At 43.1% G+C, this 20527-nt stretch overlaps 1 protein-coding gene across 1 annotated transcript in view; it reads left to right on the plus strand.

Moving 5' to 3' along the window:
* TRHDE (thyrotropin releasing hormone degrading enzyme) overlaps positions 1–20527 on the plus strand; it is a 1371551-nt gene that overhangs the window by 1140955 nt on the left and 210069 nt on the right. The window contains exon 13 of the mRNA XM_075344896.1: positions 19660–19807. Within this exon, the coding sequence (XP_075201011.1) occupies positions 19660–19807 (148 nt within the window). The remainder of the gene's footprint in view (positions 1–19659; positions 19808–20527) is intronic.

Genomic DNA, 20527 nt, shown 5'->3' on the forward strand with positions numbered 1-20527 from the left:
CAGAATGTGTCTACTTTTTCATCCCCATGAAGCTGTCTTTTTTTGATTAGATAATATCATTGTGATTGAAATTAGACACCACCAGAGCTGAAATAAAAGAAATGCCCAGATGAATGATAAGAAATGTATCAGATTAGGCACCAGTACATTTGATGCCTTGTATCTCCCTAATGGAGTGGAGAAAATAAAAACTAAGAAAAAAGGTATTTATGTTCAAAAGTTGTGAAACATTCCCTTTTGAAGACCATAGTATGTTATTAGTTACTGAAGAAGTGGATAATTAATTGATCAAAATATTAATCATCTTAGTCGATAGCTATATTTGCACAAATGTTAAAGGGGTGGTCTGAAGGCCGAAGAAATTTAAATCTATATATTGTACCAATCTAAACTAATTTCTAATAAGCTTCATTATAAATTCGGCAACACAGAGCAGTGTGCACTGTTAGAGAGCGGTTAACACAGCCACTGGTATGGTATTTGAAGGTACAGTAAATACTAAATCAGCAAAAATACCTAAAATATAACCTTTATTGGTTTCTCTTTAAAAAGGAAAGGAATACCTTACCTCATTAAATATAAAAACAACAATGTCTGCTGCAGAGACTGAGGTACTGCAACACCCTTCAATCACATCAAGGGATTAATGCACTCTGCCACATGACACGTCGATATTATGAATAGTACAAACAGGTGTAGCATCCGACCCCACAGGTACACACTAGTTCTGCACACTTGGCAGTGTAAATGGATAATAAACAGTTGTTCCCACCAATCACACTGCCTATACAACAATGCACCAACCCATTAAAGGGGATTAATGCACATTTGACATACAGATATCCAAACCACCAGTCTGGTGTCAGGGCATCTAACAAAATATGTACTCAGGGTTCAGATTAAGCATGACAATGCTCTGAGATGACCATACACAAGGATCCCAAAATATAGCAATGTCCAGAAATGTGGAAAAGGAACAATCTCACCCGTTTCGGTGTGGCCTATTCCCACAAGGGCAGCTTGTCCTCATTATAGGCGTCTCCACGACCCCTCATATACTGGGCCTAGGATCCCTTTAGAGCACTCGCTGTCCCATCCCAAATTCTCCTCCTATCGACGGCTGTACAGCCGGCTGTATAGCAGAGAGGATTCATGCTGTCACCGTCTGTTAACCCATGAGAGGTTTCCATATTAGGAACCTTTGTATCTCTTCAAGCTCCCCTGATGAATAATAAAGTAGGAAACGCATCGGGAGGAGGAGAAAAAGTAGAGGAAAAGGTAGAGGAAAAAAATCAATAGTAGTGTAGTTAGGGAAGGGTAGAGACTTTTTAATACAGCCTTACTTGAAATTAGTTTAGAATAGGGCAATAAATAGACAGGGATTAAGATTTCTTTATCATTTGGACCACCCTTTAAGATTTTATCAAATTACTGTTGGACGACAGATAAATTGCCTATCAATATTAGTATTGACTGCCTTAAACAAATGTTAATACAGCCTAATGTTTGTGTTACTTGGCATGTTAGATTATAACATTACTCACTATTGGTTAACTTAGTTGCAATGGTTAGAGAACAGAAGAGTTTGATAGTGTGTAGTAGCAGAAACTTTAGTTTACACTACTTAATTTCTATTGTCCTTTCTTGGATATATCTATTGTTAGCAGCTATTTATTCCTGCATACTGCATTTATGAGATCATAGCTATAGCCAGGTTATAGCCATAATAATCATGACTTGGTATGTAATGTATTCTTTAGAGCATTATATTTATACCATTTGATATTTTAGATTATAATATTTTAATATTAGCAGATTAAAATGACATAAATGTGTATATATAAATATTAATAAACATATTTGTATATTTCGGGACTTTTATGCAGTGTAGTTTAGCTATTTTGTCTGTTCTGAAAAACGTATAAAGGAGAATATTTTTTTTGGCGTGAGCTGTGAAATTGACCATTCAAAGCTTAATTTATTCTTGTTTTGATGTTGTCTCCGACGAACAGCGTAGTTCTCCCATGTAGAGTTTCTACACATGATGTATAATACCTTTTCTAAGGTTATTATTTCATTTTGCAGATCTCACAGGATGTTTATTTTGTTTGTTTCTAGTCATATTACATGATTAATGCTTTCAATTCTCTTTGTGCCAATGGGCTTTCCCATGTTTCACCAAGATGTAGGGCCCCTCATGCTACTGGGACTACTTCTACATTTTGTGAGTGTCCAAGAGCTCTTACTGTTACGACATTTGTTATATACTTCTGTGCCATAAGTATACAGAGATGTGGGTTAAGAATTATTCTTGTACTTGTGTTACATTTAAGTAAAATGAGATGTTTACTGTATATATACAGTGTGTCCATCCATGTCCTGTCCACTGCCATTAACTTGAGAACGGTGTCAGCTATAGGCACAGAAGTGGTGTCTAGATATAGTAAAGTAGCCATGCGCTACGCAATGAAACCACCTATTGCGCCACCTGGTGGAAAACAACGGAGTTAGCATTTTTATCTTGAAAATGGAACTAGATAGAGAAAAAAAGTGATATAAAAAATTGTAGGGCATCATCAATTCAATACGAATTGACACCTTGCATACAGAAATGCTATGATATGAAACCCACAACCCCCCCAAAACATTGAATGCTGGTCACGCATATGGCACTCATTTAACTTTGATGCTCAAAGTGGCCACTGTCAGCTGCAATGCACATCTGGACTCTGGACAACATACTGTATCTTGCTGCACGTTGTGCAATATGGTATGTGACACATTTTCACAAGCATCTGTGATATGTTGTCATAGGTCCTTCAATGTTGGTGGAGGGGTCGCATACTCCTGTTGTTTGATGTGACCTCACAGAAAGAAGTCCAATGGGGTCAGGTCAGGTGAGAGTGGAGGCCACTCTATGCAGCCACCATACCCAATGACTTATAGGAAAGTCTCCATGAGGTATTGCTTCACGTCTGCAGCCTTGTGAGTTTTACACATTCTATTCATTGCATTTCTGTATGAAAGGTGTCGATTCGTATTGAATTGATGATGCCCTACAACTTTGTAATTCACTTTTTTTCTCTATCTCGTTCCGTTTTTGAGATAAAAATGCTAACTCCATTGTTTTCCACCAGGTGGCGCTATAGGTGGTTTCATTGCGTAGTGCATGGCTACTTTACTATACCTAGACACCACTTCTATTCCTATAGCTGCCGCCGTTCTCAAGTTAATGGCAGTGGACAGGATATAGGTGGACACACTGTATATAATTGTGATATGATCACTGGTACAGTGCAAGGGGGGAGATATGTGTCGCTGAGATTAGTGAAATCAGTAATGTGAACCTGGGTGGAATACTCCAGCATATTAGGTGCTGAGAGGGTTAATGTGTATTACCTGGGCTGGGTTTGTTGTGAACAGCTAAAGAGATGGGTGGGATGGCTGTTCACCATATCTGCACCTCGGGGTGTGGTCCTAGAGGTAAAAGCCAGGCCTCTGGACACACTTGTGGCTCTGCTCTGTACTTCCTGTGCTGGAGGTAGTAGCTCTGTGAGTGTGTTTGGGTGGAGGGGAGGAAACCTCTTCTGAGAAGTCTCTGCAGGGACTTATGTGCTGGACTGACACTAAAGATCTGATGTTTGGGAATGTGCCTGTGTTTCCTGCATGCAAATGCCCTTGTTGTTCAGTCCTGGCGGTATGCTTTATGTGGTCCAAAGCAGCCTGAGGTTTTAAGCAAAGTGTCTCCTGTGTCTACCTGAACCCACATGCTGAGTGAGTACCCCCCATGTTCCAGGGTGCAACATCACAATATATATAGATATATACAGCTCTTCTTAATTAAATGTAACACCAGTACAAGAATAATTCTTAACCCACTTCTCTGTACGCTAATGGCCCAGCTGCAGTTACCTACTAAATATTGCTATGTATGTTCAGTGCAGTTAAAATGCAGACACAGAATCTGTATGTGTTCTCAAACATGGGAGTCAGCTGTAACTTGATGAGAAATATTGTTTTCTATTCATTTAACCCCTTAGAGACTGTTAGATGGTTTGTGGTCTTGTACCTGGACGAAGCATTTTTTGTGAAACACTAGTCGAGTGTAGTGGGACCTGGCCCTTACATGTGGCTCTCTTGACTTGTTATTGCATTTACACTTAGGCACCTATGTGGTCATATTTATAACTTGCTGATTTTTTTTTTTTACACACTTGTGTCTGTTAATCTTATGTACTTATATTTATTTCTTAAAGGATTGTTATGGTGATATTTATTGGCATGCACTGATTTATTTATATATTTGATTACGTTATAGTTAAATAAAATATATCTATATATATAATTGCCTTATTCTGTCTGTCTGTCATGCTCCAAAATTGTGTCCTTACGGTGACACAAAGCTGATTGGCCGCTGGGCTCGCCATGGCCCCGCCCCCCACATGGATTGGCCTCTCGCCCCGGCTCTCTGCAGGCCCCGCCCCCCTCACGCAATGCACGCTCGCTCTGGCCCAACTGACACGGAGCTCCGACTCCCTGGTGAGTACACACACACACATCAGATCACACTCACTCTCACACACACCTCACACATCACATCCACACACTCACAACATCCTGGGATATCGCTTGCTTCTACACCGGCTCCGTCACAATCCCAGCAGCGCCAGAGATAACCTTGCGATGCTGGGATCTTGACGGAGCCCGTGAACGCTGGTAACCATTATACACATCGGGTAACTAAGGTTCCTTGGTTACCCGATGTGTATCATAGTTACCAGTGTACACCGGCTCCGTCACGATCCCAGCAGCGCCAGACATAACCTTGCGATGCTGGGATCTTTCCGGAGGCCGTGAACGCTGGTAACCATTATACACATCGGGTAACTAAGGTCCCTTGCTTACCCGATGTGTATAATAGTTACCAGCGTACACCGGCTCCCGGTACACATGTGCAGTGAGCCAGCATTATACTCCTCTCCCCCCAGTACTACTCCTCCTATTACAGTCCTCCTATTATACTCTTCTCTGAGTATAATAGGAGAACTATTATAGCATGGGGGATGTAGCACGATGGGGTGCGCAGCATGGGGGATGTAGCACGATGGGGAGTGCGCAGCATGGGGGATGTAGCACGAGGGGGAGTGCGCAGCATCGGGGATGTAGCACGATGGGGAGTGCGCAGCATGGGGGATGTAGCATGATGGGGAGTGCGCAGCATGGCGGATAGAGCACGATGGGGGGTGCGCAGCATGGGGCATGTAGCACGATGGGGAGTGCGCAGCATGGCGGATGGAGCACGATGGCGGGTGCGCAGTATGGGGGATGTAGCACGATGGGGAGTGCGCAGCATGGGGGATGTAGCACGATGGGGAGTGCGCAGCATGGGGGATGTAGCACGATGAGGAGTGCGCAGCATGGCGGATGGAGCACGATGGGGGGTGCGCAGCATGGGGGATGTAGCACGATGGGGGGTGCGCAGCATGGAGGATGGAGCACGATGGGGAGTGCGCAGCATGGAGGATGGAGCACGATGGGGAGTACGCAGCATGGGGGATGGAGCATGATGGGGAGTGCGCAGCATGGGGGATGTAGTACGATGGGGGATGTAGCACGATGGGGGATGTAGCACGATGGGGGGTGCGCAGCATGGGGGATGTAGCACGATGGGGTGCGCAGCATGGGGGATGTAGCACGATGGGGAGTGCGCAGCATGGGGGATGTAGCACGAGGGGGAGTGCGCAGCATCGGGGATGTAGCACGATGGGGAGTGCGCAGCATGGGGGATGTAGCATGATGGGGAGTGCGCAGCATGGCGGATAGAGCACGATGGGGGGTGCGCAGCATGGGGCATGTAGCACGATGGGGAGTGCGCAGCATGGCGGATGGAGCACGATGGCGGGTGCGCAGTATGGGGGATGTAGCACGATGGGGAGTGCGCAGCATGGGGGATGTAGCACGATGGGGAGTGCGCAGCATGGGGGATGTAGCACGATGAGGAGTGCGCAGCATGGCGGATGGAGCACGATGGGGGGTGCGCAGCATGGGGGATGTAGCACGATGGGGGGTGCGCAGCATGGAGGATGGAGCACGATGGGGAGTGCGCAGCATGGAGGATGGAGCACGATGGGGAGTACGCAGCATGGGGGATGGAGCATGATGGGGAGTGCGCAGCATGGGGGATGTAGTACGATGGGGGATGTAGCACGATGGGGGATGTAGCACGATGGGGGGTGCGCAGCATGGGGGATGTAGCACGATGGGGAGTGCGCAGCATGGGGGATGTAGCACGATGGGGAGTGCGCAGCATGGGGGATGTAGCACGAATGGGAGTGCGCAGCATGGCGGATGGAGCACGATGGGGGGTGCGCAGCATGGGGGATGTAGCGCGATGGGGGGTGTGCAGCATGGGGGATGGAGCATGATGGGGAGTGCGCAGCATGGAGGATGGAGCACGATGGGGAGTGCGCAGGATGGAGGATGGAGCACGATGGGGAGTGCGCAGCATGGGGGATGGAGCACGATGGGGGGTGCGCAGCATGGGGGATGGAGCACGATGGGGAATGCGCAGCATAGGGGATGGGGCACGATGGGGGGTGCGCAGCATGGGGGATGGAGCACGATGGGAGGTGCACACCTCCCCCAAACACACACACACACAGGGAACCACAAACACCGCCATACACAGACACCCACACACACAGACAACGCTGCACACACACAACACCCAACACACAAACACCGCGGCATACATAAATATACGCACATACCGCACAACACACACATTGCACAAAACATACCTCCCCCAAAACACACCACACCCACACAAACCGCACAACACACACACACAACGCGACAGACACACAGCGCTCCACAAACAACGCAACACACATACAACACCGCTCTCACCCCCCGCCACACCCAGACAACACCCAGAACATGTACAGCGCCCTACATAAACACTTGGTAACTACACACAACAACATCTATATATATATATATATATATCTATATCTATAACAAAAATCATACATGAACTACACAATACGTAAATTCTAGAATACCCGATGCGTAGAATCGGGCCACCTTCTAGTTTATATATATATATATATATATATATATATATAAAATACATTTTGCAACAGTACTTTTTGGCTATTTTTATAGGCTGCTGTTAAATATTATATTCATGTCATACGTCTGTTTTCTTGCCATGATTAACTTTATTATCTGTGATTAAAAAAATCACCCTGCTTGTGTTTCACAGTATGTTTTACAGTATTTAGTGCTGGTGTCACAAACTATTTTATTAAAAGCATCAAAAAATTTGAGCAAAATGAAGATATTGAAATTTAAATATTACATTTTTTTAGATTGTAGGCCTTAAAAAATGAGTTACAGGGATATTAGTTCTCTGGGTTCCACAATTCAGCGTCTCACTCAACACATGAGCAAGTCTGACACAGACCAGCACAAGTATACAAGAAAACATATAGCATCCATAAGAGAAAATTGAATGGCATTCAACTTTTATTAAATAAACAATAAAAAAGAAACAAGCAGCTTTATAGTCTTTGGCTTATGCTTTTGAGACATAACGTTCATAATCATAGCATTCCTGATATCAATCATATCCACACTTTTACTGTACAGTAAGCGTTGGGAGGATGGAAACATAGGATCTTGTTTTTTTGGACAATGCTGTTAAGACTTCATTCTTATGTATTAGATCCTGGCTTAAAAACCTTTTTCTTCTGGTGCTTCACCAGATAGACCAAGATTGTGCCTAGACTTCACTATTAATAGTGTAAATGTATGCCAAGATGAAAAATACAACTTAAATTATTTTTTTTTGCTCTTTTTTGTTTCCTGAGCCCAGTATAACACAACAATATGTTCAGAATGTATCAATTATGTTGATAAACTAGAAATAACAGCAGCCAAAGAAAAGCATTGTGCGCCTCTTAATTACTTCTGTGAATACTGATTTCCCAGCTGAGCCTTAACAACAACCGAGGGGCACCTCACTCGTGAGGACAGCCTCTTATTTTGAGAAACATTGGCAAAGATAAATAAGATTTCACGCTGTGTACATTATAATGCAAGAAAAAAAATATTACAAAGCCATATGTATTTTCCCTAAATGCTTCAGATAAATTAAATGAGTTGAAATTAATTGAATTCACTGTGAACTTCACAATAAAGTTGGAGTTTCCATATTTTAATTTTTGGGGGGTGATTGAATTGTATCATAAGCCACTCGTGGTTACCATCAATCATACAAATCCAGATAAATAGCAAAAAAATGGTATCAATTAAAATATAACCTTTAATAGTATGCCTTAAAAGGAAGTAAGAAATATTTCACTTCCCAATAAAAGAACGGGGCAATAAGAAAAATGTGGCAGTGCCTAAAAAACCACAAGCCCAAGTGGTATTAAGCCCCCTTTACACGCTGCAATGTATCTTATAATGTGTCGGCGGGGTCACGTCGTAAGTGACGCACATCCGGCATTGTAAGTTACATTGCAGTGTGTAACAGCTACGTGCGATTGCGATTGAACGGTAAAACGTTCATCGCACGCACGTCGTACATTCCTTATGAATTGTATGTCAGATTGTTCATCGTAACCGGGGTAGCGCACATCGCAGTGTGTGACACCCCAGGAACGATGAACAGATCTTACCTAAATCCTGCGGCTCCCGGCCGGTAATGCGGAAGGAAGGAGGTGGGCAGGATGTTTACATCTCGCTCAGCTCCGCCCCTCCGCTTCTATAGGCCGGCTGCCACGTGATGTCGATGTGACGCCGAACGTCCCTCCCACTCCAGGAAGTGGACCTTCACCGACCACATCGAGGTCCTATGGAAGGTAAGTATGTGTGATGGGGATTAATCGTTTATGTGGCACGTTCAACAAAATGAACGTGCCACACATACGATGGGGGCGTTGCAAATCGCATACGATATCGTATGCAAAATTGCAACATGTAAAGCAGGCTTTAAAGACTGAACACACTCCACATCAATTTGAATTCCACACATGAAAATCCACCATAGAATGGATGTTTTTTTATACAACCAGGTCACATTGGTCACAAAAAACGAACCACAATTATTTAGATAAGCTGTTTTTTTAGCCTCAGGTATTGATACAAACAGCTGGTTCTCAGAAGCAAGGGAAGTTTTCTCAGGAAAAAAATTTGTCCAAAAGAAATACACTCCTACTCTGAATGAAGCCTTTAATGATTTAACAAAAATATACAAGGAACGTACCACCTCCTGGGAGGTCCAATAGCTCAAGAGTTATTTAAAGGCAAAAATTGTCCCTAGGTACCTGCAGATTTCTCTCACACCAGGCTATAGATATACAGTCATGGCCAAAAGTTTTGAGAATGACACCAACATTGTGTTTGTCTGATGTTTACATCACATACAGAAATATAATTGCAATCATATTATGAGTACCAAAAGGTTATATTGACAGAATGAGTTAATGCAGCAAGTCAATATTTGCAGTGTTGACCCTTCTTCTTCAGGACCTCTGCAATTCTCCCTGGCATGCTCTCAATCAACTTCTGTATCAAATCCTGACTGATAGCTGTCAATTCTTGCATAAGCAATGCTTGCATTTTGCCAGAATTTGTTGGTTTTTGTTTGTCCACCCCTCTCTTGATGATTGCCCACAAGTTCTCAATGGGATTAAGATCTGGGGAGTTTCCAGGCCATGGACCCAAAATCTCTATGTTTAGTTCCATGAGCCATTTAGTGATCACCTTTGCTTTATGGCAAGGTGCTCCATCATGCTGGAAAAGGCATTGTTGGGCGCCAAACTGCTCTTGGACAGTTGGGAGAAGTTGCTCTTGGAGGACATTCTGGTACCATTCTTTATTCATGGCTGTGTTTTTAGGCAAGACTGTGAGTGAGCCTATTCCCTTGGCTGAGAAGCAACCCCACACATGAATCATTTCAGGATGCTTAACAGTTGGCATGAGACAAGACTGGTGGTAGCGCTCACCTCTTCTTCTCCTAATAAGCTGTTTTCCAGATGTCCCAAACAATCGAAAAGGGGATTCATCTGAGAAAATGACTTTACCCCAGTCCTCTGCAGTCCACTCCCTGTACCTTTTGCAGAATATCAGTCGGTCCCTGATGTTTTTTCTGGAGAGAAGTGGCTTCTTTGCTACCCTCCTTGAAACCAGGCCTTGCTCAAGTAGTCTCCGCCTCACAGTGCGTGCAGAATCACGCACACCAGCCTGCTGCCATTGCTGAGCTAGCTCGGCACTGCTGGTAGTCCGATCCCGCAGCTGAAACAGTTTTAAGATACGGTCCTGGCGTTTTCTGGTCCTTCTTGGCCGCCCTGGACCCTTTTTGGCAACAATGGAAGCTGTCTCCTTGAAGTTCTTGATGATGCGATAGATTGTTGACTGAGGTGCAATCTTTGTAGCTGCGATACTCTTCCCTGTTAGGCCATTTTTGTGCAGAGCAATGATGGCTGCACGGGTTTCTTTAGAGATAACCATGGTTAACTGAAGAGAAACAATGATACCAAGCACCAGCCTCCTTTTAAAGTGTCCAGTGGTGTCATTCTTACTTAATCATGACTGATTGATCGCCAGCCCTGTTCTCATCAACACCCACACCTGTGTTAATGGAACAATCACCAAAACAATGTTAGCTGCTCCCTTTAAGGCAGGAATGCAATGATGTTGAAATGTGTTTTGTGGGTTAAAGTTCATTTTCTTAGCCAATATTGACCTTGCAAGTAATTGCTGTTAAGCTGATCACTCTATGACATTCTGGAGTATATGCAAATTGCCATTAGAAAAACTTAAGCAGTAGCATTTGTACAAATTAATATTTGTAGCATTCTCAAAACTTTTGGCCATGACTGTAAAAGCTCTGATTTGGCTGGGAGATGGGAAAGGGAGACAACAGAGTGTTCACTTAAACTAATGACTTTATTGTTGGAGGAGTAACGTACAAATTTGGCTAGTTTAGAATCCGCCCTTAAATTGCAGATTGATGTAACAAAGAAATTCTCTAGTGATAGTGAATTTTCTGCAAAGGAAGTCTCACTACAGAATACAATATAACTAGCTCGAGTGCATTGTGAAAATCTCGCATTGCACTTGGCCCCATGTAAGACAATGTTGCAGCTCACATCTGCAAGATTTTCCCCAGCCCTAACTGGACTGAGGAAAAAAATCGTAGCATACTGCAATTGCCTGCAAGTCTCCTATCACTTGCATCCATTCAAGTCTGTGGGTGCGAGAGAGACATCTGACTGCACTGATGACATTCAATTGCAGAGCGATATTTGCACTGGCTGCCAATGGAGGAGATGGAGGGATTAATACCAATCACAGGATCAGATCACAGTCACATCATGACACTCAGCTCACGTGCGCACAGATTATAAGCTGAGGGTCATTAGCATATTTCATCCAAAGCAGTTTTATCTAATGCCATGCGCCAGTGTGATTCCAGCCTATGAGATAGACGAGCTGTGATTGGAAGCAGTCAGCTGACATGCTGCCACTCAGTGTAGGGGGGCGCATATAACTGCTCCCAATAAGAGGAGCTAGTGGGCGGGGAAAGCAGTACATATTCAATGAAAGTTAATTAACTGCTCTGGAAGGGAATGCGGACCTGGAAGCAGCATACCGCCATGACAGATCTTTGGTAAGTACACCACGTGCACTCCTATCTCCCCTATCCCTCTACCGACATTTCTAATCTCCGGTTTCAGATTCCCATAGACTTATACGGGGACTGGATTCCAGACCAGAACTGTATTTAAAAAAAAAATAACAGGGACTACTCATCTCTAGTTATTACATTTGTGAATGCACACTAATAGAAAGCTAAATTGGAACATCAAACACAACTAGAGATGAGCAAAATTGAATTGTCGTGGTATTGGACTCGAACACAGACTTGGACTTTTTTATAAAAAGTAAGAGTTCGGTTACTGTTCATATGTTAATAAAGTTTGTTGGAAACCTGCTTCATAGCCAATGAACAAGCTTTTTTGCATTCAGAGTAATTTATTTTCACTGACGTGGCTGCATGAGTCTTTTCTTTTTGACAGACTTATTGCATTATTTTTAAGTGTAAATATATATATATATAAACTAATGAACAAAAGGGTAGGAATGTTTTGAACTTTTTATTTTTAGCCTCCATATCTTACCATTCATTACAGCTTTGAGCGTGAAATTACCTTCATTCTATAGACAATATTCTTGAATATGTCATACACGAATTTGAGTTGCAACTATTCAGCATATGATTAATTATGCAGATTTTTGTCATGTCACTGCATTGTTACTATTTTGCTCCTGTTTGTTGAAAAATCTTTTTAATCCTGCATACTACAAATTACAATCTATCCTCACATTCCCTAAAAGATCAGTGTTTTATTAGGTTGATTACCAAGGGAAACATCACTGGTTCAAATTGAGGAGCAGCCATGAAGATTTCCCAAGAAAAAAGAAACAGAATCATTCAGTTCAGTCTTTCAGTCAAGAAAATTGGCAAACTGCTTCATGTGAGGTTTCCTTGTGAATGTTTGATGTTCCATGAATATACATTTTTCAAGTAATAAAGAAGAAATTGCTCATTTGATCTGGACCATCCTGTTTTACTCATCCAATAATCGGGCCACGACGGGGCCTTGCTCCAGGCTCTGAACAAGGAGTGGAGAATGATAATGTTGAGCTGGATTTATTGCTACAACTGCACATTGCACAAGTCTAGAATGATGGACTGAAAAGAGGGGAAGAAGCTTCAACTTCAGTGATGTCATATGAAGCAATGGCTTAAATTTGTAAAAAAGTGTGAAAAGTGGACTGTGGAAGATTGGAAAACAATGTTTTAGAGCGATAAGCAGAAAGTCAATAGACTAAGCTCTGATGGGTGCTAATAGAACTGCAAGATCTAAGAGAAAATTTCAGGTATGGAGAAATACAGAGCGAATGGCAAAAAGGGAGGAGGGGGAAGTGGAAAACCCTGTTTCTAAGGGTGGGGGAGATGGTGACCCCTGAAAAAAACTTCCATTAGCCCCTGGCTCTCCTCACGTCCCTAGATAGGTTCTGCACCTTCTCACCAAGCAAGATACCGGGCCCTAGTTGACTATGAACTGGGCCTTAGGTAATGAATGAGTAGGATGAGCAATAGCCTGCCCCACTAAGTCCTAAAGAACATACAGGGAAAACAAACAGAGGAAGTAAACAAACAACTTATCTCTAAGATGACTTCAGGGCACTTTACATGCTGCGATCTCGCTAGCGAGCATACCCGCCCCCATCAGTTGTGTGTCATGGGCAAATCGCTGCCAATGGTGCACAACATTGCTCGGACCTGTCACACATACTTACCTGCCTAGCGACGTCGCTGTGACCGGCGAACCACCTCCTTTCTAAGGGGGTGGTTCGTTCAGCGTCACAGCTACGTCAATAAGAGGCCACCCAATAAAAGCGGAGGGGCGGAGATGAGCGGGACGAACATCCCGCCCAGCTCCTTCCTTCCTCATTGCGGGTGGCCGCATCTAAGGTGAGGTTCCTCGTTCCTGCGGTGTCACACATAGCGATATGTGCTGCCGCAGGAATGATGAACAACCTGATCCTGCATCAGCAATGATATTTGGGAAATGGACAGCGTGTCAACGATCAACGATAAGCTGAGTATTTTTGATCGTTAGTGGTCGCTCGTACGTGTCACACGCAACGACGTCGCTAATGAGAACGAATGTGTGTTATGAATTCCGTGACCCCAACGACATCTCATTAGCAATGTAGTTGCGTGTAAAGCACCCTTTAGGGAGTGGAACAGTAGCATACAACAATGTTTCTCCAGATGATTACAAGCCAACTAGTTGCAATCAGGACCATGTAAAAACGTAACTCTATCTCGAACAATATACCAAGGGGAAATGCAAGTATATGAAGATGTAGAGCCTCTGAAGCTATCAGGGTGCTACAAGGTACTACATCCCCACCAGGATGCAGGGCCTACCCCCAGGGACCCAGAAGACTAGTGCCGGTACCAACAAAAACATTCCAGCTAATCCCTGTTTTACCCCAAATTCCCCATAGACTGGTGCCAGACTAGGGTTGGACCTAAAGGATGGCCACTTAGAGATGGAGCCGATCTAGTCCACTAGACGACCAGGTGGAAGGGGCAGACAGTGGACAGTCAGAGAGTGGAGTAGTTGAGGGTCATCGGTGACGGATGGACGGACAGCGAGTGTGCCGGTGACCTGAGGGCCAAGGCGTTTGGTTGTCGGTGGAGTACGGTGGAGTGCTCCTGGAACCATAGCACCGACGGAGTACAGAATCCTAGGTCAGGCAAATGCTCCAGGCAGACCTGATAAAATCTGAACAGTGAGGGGACCATCAAGGACCTCACTGACCTTGAAGTTTGGGACTCAGTAGCAACGGGGGAACTGGGGAACAGAACCAGAGACTCCAACCCCACAGGGTTCACGCTACCGTCATACGGACTACCGTTGAGAGACTACCGGGAAAGGACCCCCAGGTACCCCAAGCAAGGGGGACCCAACAACTAAAGACAAGTGCAGGGGAAAATAGCCACCAGGTCACTAAACTGGCACTGGGACTAAGGGGACCAGCGATCAAGACCAGCCTTCCTCGGGTGACCAGTTTCCATCTGACTGTGAGTAAAGGAATCAGTTACATGGTAAATCCCTGTGTTGCCTACCTTCTTTCTGCACCCATCCACATCACCTACCGGGAACACACGGAACCGGGCAACGGCTACCAAGTGACATTTCCCCAGCAATACACCGGCTGGGACCAAGTACCTCATAGACCTGGGCGACACAAAGACACCACAGAGGGTGAAGGATAATGAAAAAATGAAAAAGCATTCACCGATCTTTGCTGTGCAATACAAAAATATTTAATCACACATGGAGGTTACATGCTGTGGCAGGCGGGGAGGGGATAGGACGAAACAGCACGTCAGACGATGGCCGTTTCGCACTGTGGCAGTGCTTCAACGGGTCTAACCTATATCAAAAAGTAGTTTGTGCAGCAAAATGCAGCAACCTTTTGCAACCAGACACCATAGGGTTGTCTGTTATCTGTGACACAGCATTGATAGAAGAAGTCGCTAATGACTTGAGAAATTGAAGTATAGTGGAGAAAACCTGATGATATGGGCTTTTTCACACACAAAAATACTAGACAATTGACCAGGATCAAAGGTGTTTTCAATACTGAGCTATATGTGAGTTTCCTACAAGATAATTTATTTCTTACACTCGAGTACTATGCATATGAAAAGGATGACATAGTGTTACAGCAGATCAACAACCTAAAGTCTACATTGAAATTGTAGAAGAAATGGTTCAATAACCGTGAAGTAAAGATGCTGGATTGGCCGCCAACAGTATTCAGATCTCAACCCAATTGAACTGTTGCTAGTAGGGGTAAACAAAAAGCTGTACACACACCCAAGTGAGTCGACCAGTATGCACAAACAATTGGAACAGATAAAATAGATCTGGGATCATATTTTGGTTGAGAAAGGCTAGGATTGATCGAGAGCATGCCCAGAAGGATTCAGGCAGTGTTGAAAACCAAAAGTAGATTTACAAAATAAAAAAAATTAAAATTTGATTTTTAGTAGCAAAATCATATTTTAAATAGCTTCAAATCACACTTATGTATAAGATAGCCATGATGATTGTATGTGAAATGAGGGTAGTCTCATGTTTCAATCTGTAGTGGATGGTGAGATATGGAGCCTGAAAGTCAAAAGTTCAAAACATTGTAACCCTTTTGCTTGTCAGTGTAAATGGTCTAAACATTATGCTTTTTGATGACATATTTAGGCATAGTAGTTGTTTATAAACATGTGGTGCAAACGGAAAGAGCTGTGGCACTTTCACACTGTTGGGTGCAACAATTATCCCTGTTTGGGATAGCTTTTTTTATAGCTTTTGAAAAAATTATCCCTTTAAGGCCTAAGCCACACGGCGAGAAAATCGGTGCGAGTGGAGTGCGATAAAACATCGCATTCCCCTCGGACCAATTCTAGCCTGTGTGTCAGCACACATGAGCGACTATTTTCTCAGCCCTAATCGGACCAAGAAAACAATCGCAGCATGCTGCGATTGTAAGCTGAGACTCTTTCTCTCGCACCCATTCAAGTGAATGGGGCGAGAGAAAAATCGCACTGCACTCGCGGTACACCGGTGTACTGCTAGTGCAGTGCTAGAATGGCTATAGCCGGCTACGCAGGAGAGAGGGGGAAAAATCCCTCCCTCCCCTCCTGAGTGCCGGCCCGCCCCCCGCAGCTGAGGTCTGCTCGCACGAACGGACCTCAGTTGCAAGGATACATGCATGACACTCGGCTCTGCTGTACTGCCAGCACGAGCCGAGTCTCATGCAAGGGGATCGCAGTAGTCCCCGTGTGGCCCCAGCCTAATAGGAAGAAAAAACAGGTGTATTCTACTGTTTTGAGTTTGAAGACGAAATGGACTCTCAACCACAAGTTAAAAAAATAGCCCTGTTTTGTGATCAGCAATTTGTTTGCTAAATCATTAAGCAGTTGCAATGGCTCTTTATCAAGCGATACACACATTTTCCAATTATTTCTATAGTCAAAATAGTAATATTGTTTTGCTTTTGAGAAAGATTTGGTTTGTTGTCATTAAGGCCTTTAAAAAATTAAATCTAATTTCAGGGCTGTTTCTTAAAGATACAGAAACATGAAAGTAAATTTCCCAGCATTAGTAGTAGAGTAATGTCTTTTAAACACAGTGGGCAGCCAGGAGGTGAGTTGTGTAGGCTGTTGCAGATTCAGCAGAGAGATAAGATGGTGTAGACCAGTGTTCCCCAACTCCAGTTCTCAGGAGCCTCCAACAGTTTGTGTTTTCAGGATTTCCTCAACGTTTCTCAGGTTTTGGAATAATCACTTGTGCTGGTTATTAAATCATCACATGTGCAATGCTAAGGAAATCCTGAAAACATGCAGTGTTGGTGGCCCCTGAGGACTGGAGTTTGGGAACTTGGAAGTTTAGGTGCAGCAATGGCAGCCTGGGTAGCAACAGTAATACAGTATAAATGACATGATGCACACAGAGGAGACTTATGTCAGAGTGTGGTCCATTGGCCATGGTGGCAGTAGAACAGTGTAGATGACAGTCAATACAGGCAGAAAGACAAGCAGACAAATGGTACAGCCAATGTAATAATTGACAACCAATATGGCATCAAGGTTTGAACTGATCCATGCCTGATTCATATTGACAAATATTAGCTTTTCATTCTTATAGTGGTTAATAAGGTCCAATTTGGTGTGAAAATCCATAAGCCATGCTGAACACCCTCTTTTACAATACTCTGAAGATTAACATGATACCAGGAATCTGAGCTATTTCTTGTCACTAGTCCAATTTTTTGCAAGAGAAAACTGTGCATTGTGCTGCAAGATAAAACTGCCTATTTTAGAGTGGCATTTTATTGTGGCCAGCCTAAGGGGTGCTTCACACATAGCGAGATCGCTACCGAAATCGCTGCTACGTCACGGTTTTGGTGACGCAACAGTGACCTCATTAGCGATCTCGCTGTGTGTGACACTGAGCAGCGATCTGGCCCCTGCTTTGAGATCGCTGTGCGTTACACACAGCCCTTGTTCGTTTTCTTCAAAGGGGCTCTCCCGCTGTGATGCACACATTGCTGTGTGTGACAGCGAGAGAGTGACGAAATGAAGCGAGTAGGGAGCAGGAGCCGGCATCTGGCAGCTGCGTTAAGCTGTAACCAAGGTAAACATCGGGTAACCAAGGGAAGCCCTTTCCCTGGTTACCCGATATTTACCTTCGTTACCAGCCTCCGCAGCTCTTGCTGCCAGTGCCAGCTCCCTGCTCTCTGCACATGTAGCTGCAGTACACATCAGGTAATTAACCCGATGTGTACTGTAGCTAGGAGTGCAGGGAGCCAGCGCTAAGCAGTGTGCGTGGCTCCCTGCTCTCTGCACATGTAGCTGCAGTACACATCGGGTTAATTAACCCGATGTGTACTGTAGCTAGGAGAGCAAGGAGCCAGCGCTAAGCAGTGTGCGCGGCTCCCTGCTCTCTGCACATGTAGCTGCAGTACACATCGGGTTAATTAACCCAATGTGTACTGTAGCTAGGAGAGCAAGGAGCCAGTGCTAAGCAGTGTGTGCGGCTCCCTGCTCTCTGCACATGTAGCGACGTTATGATCGTTGCTGCGTCGCTGTGTTTGACAGCTAAGCAGCGATCATAACAGCGACTTACAAGGTCACTGTTACGTCACAGAAAATGCTGACGTAACAGCGACGTCGTTGTCGCTGTCGCTATGTGTGAACCCAGCCTTAGGCACACCTATACAATAATCATGGGGTCTAATCAGCATCTTGATATACCACACCTGTGAGGTGGATGTATTATCTTGTCAAAGGAGAAGTACTCACTCTCACTAAGGCCGGGTACACATATCTGGCTTTTCGCCAGTTTGACGGATGCGGCGCACGCCAGTACAGTATGATACAGTACAGTGGCAGCGCCGCAACTTCCGGGTCACATGATCCAGTCACATGACAGTATGTGACCGGCGTTTGTTGCGCTGCCAGTGTACTGTATACACTGTACTGCCATGCGCCGCATCCCTCAAAGCGGCGAAAAGCCGGATATGTGTACCCGGACTAAAAGATTTAGACAAATTTGTGAGACTTTCAGTTCATGAGAACTGGGAGCAAAACCAAAAAATGTTGTTATGTTTTTGTTGGGTGTACTTTAAGGAATTTTACGGTAATACTATAATTAAGTCTTAAACCAATCTTTGCAAATGTCTTCAATTGACTCCAATTCCCTGTTATATAAAATATTTTGTGCTTTGTCCTGACATAACTCCTTTTTAGCAACTCAACTGAAGCTAAAAATAGTTAAAAGAAAAAATACTGTAGTCCATGGGGTCAATATTTAAAGTAGTTTGCACATTTATCTCTTTTTTTAATTAAAGTGATAGTTAAGGCAGTAGGATTTTAGAGATTAAATACATTTAAAACATTAATTTTCTTTGTTTATAGCTATATTTATATGTTATGGTAGGTATTATATATTGAACAATGAAAATGATTTGCTAATATAATGTATAATTTTACAAAGGCATTATTTTTTATGTACCAAATATGAACGATTTAATCACTATTTCCACCTCCGTACAGCAAATAGTCCATAGGCAGACAGCTGGGCAAAAAATTATAACAACCAGAACAGATTCTTATTATTATCCTGAAATTTTCACCTGTATTGTGTATTCAGGGTAACTATTTCATTTTAATTTTCTTTTTGATGTAGATCAAACAGTCATTGTAAATGTAAAAAAAAAACATGAAGAGAACAAGTGTCAATGAAAAGAATAGGTGAATATTCACTTAAAAGAAAGATTGAGGGGACAGAGTGACAGACATCGCTTTTTTTAATGATGAATTGTATAAAAGAATAATTAATTTCTGGAAAATCAATTGACGAGATTTTATATTATGAGTTTAAATGGCCCTAATATCTCACTTGTCTCTCAAGAACTTGGCTGTTTTTTTAATTTGCAAAATACCTTCAAAACAATCTTTATAGTATGATATTTAATATATATTTCTTTAATTTTCAGGGCTGGATATCTGACACAAAATATCCCTCTAGAGATTATAAGATACCTTTCTGAAGAAAAGGATTTTCTTCCCTGGCATGCAGCAAGCCGAGCTCTTTATCCTCTAGATAAATTGCTGGACCGAACCGAAGACTACAGTATATTCAGTGTAAAAGATAAACTATTTTCTACTAGAAGTTTAAATCCTTGCTTTACTGAGGCATTCATAATTTTATTTTTGGTCTTTTTTTAAGTTTGTTTTATAGAGAATCTTACATAAATGCATTTTAGGACAAATATATCACTTTTTAGGCTGAGTGCAAATAAAAACTACAGTGAGAATGTGGTCAAAAAAGGATTACTTAATTTTCCCAATGTATCTTAAAAAACAATGCTCACAAATAAAAAAAGAGATTTGTAGCCATAAAATGTTAACATAAATCTTAAGCCTCCAGGCATATTTGTTCTTTAATAAGTGAAATAAACAGCATGGATTGTGGAGTCAGACATAGATAATGCTTATGGTCATAAATAAAAAACAAAAACATTTTATATTATTGTGTTTTTAGAATTTTGATGGTCTTGTGCTTATCGAAAATTTTCAAAATTAATATATAGAATATCAATAGCAAACAACTTGCAAAAAACTTAGCACACCAAAATGAATATAAGGACTTTATTATACAGGCAATCAAAAAAAGTAACGTTTCGACCTCTATATGTGGGTCTTCATCAGACACAATAGATTCTTGAGTAGGAATATGCCTTTAAGATGGTGACACTGTCAAAATCACTGTGAGATCTATAGATAAATCAGATTGCTGTTCTGTATAGATATAATCGCGCAGTGTAGCAGAGCATCCTACACGCAGGCAGGCGCTCTCCTCCC

Source organism: Anomaloglossus baeobatrachus, chromosome 4 (genome assembly GCF_048569485.1).
Source record: "Anomaloglossus baeobatrachus isolate aAnoBae1 chromosome 4, aAnoBae1.hap1, whole genome shotgun sequence".
NCBI classification, from domain to species: Eukaryota; Metazoa; Chordata; class Amphibia; order Anura; family Aromobatidae; genus Anomaloglossus; species Anomaloglossus baeobatrachus.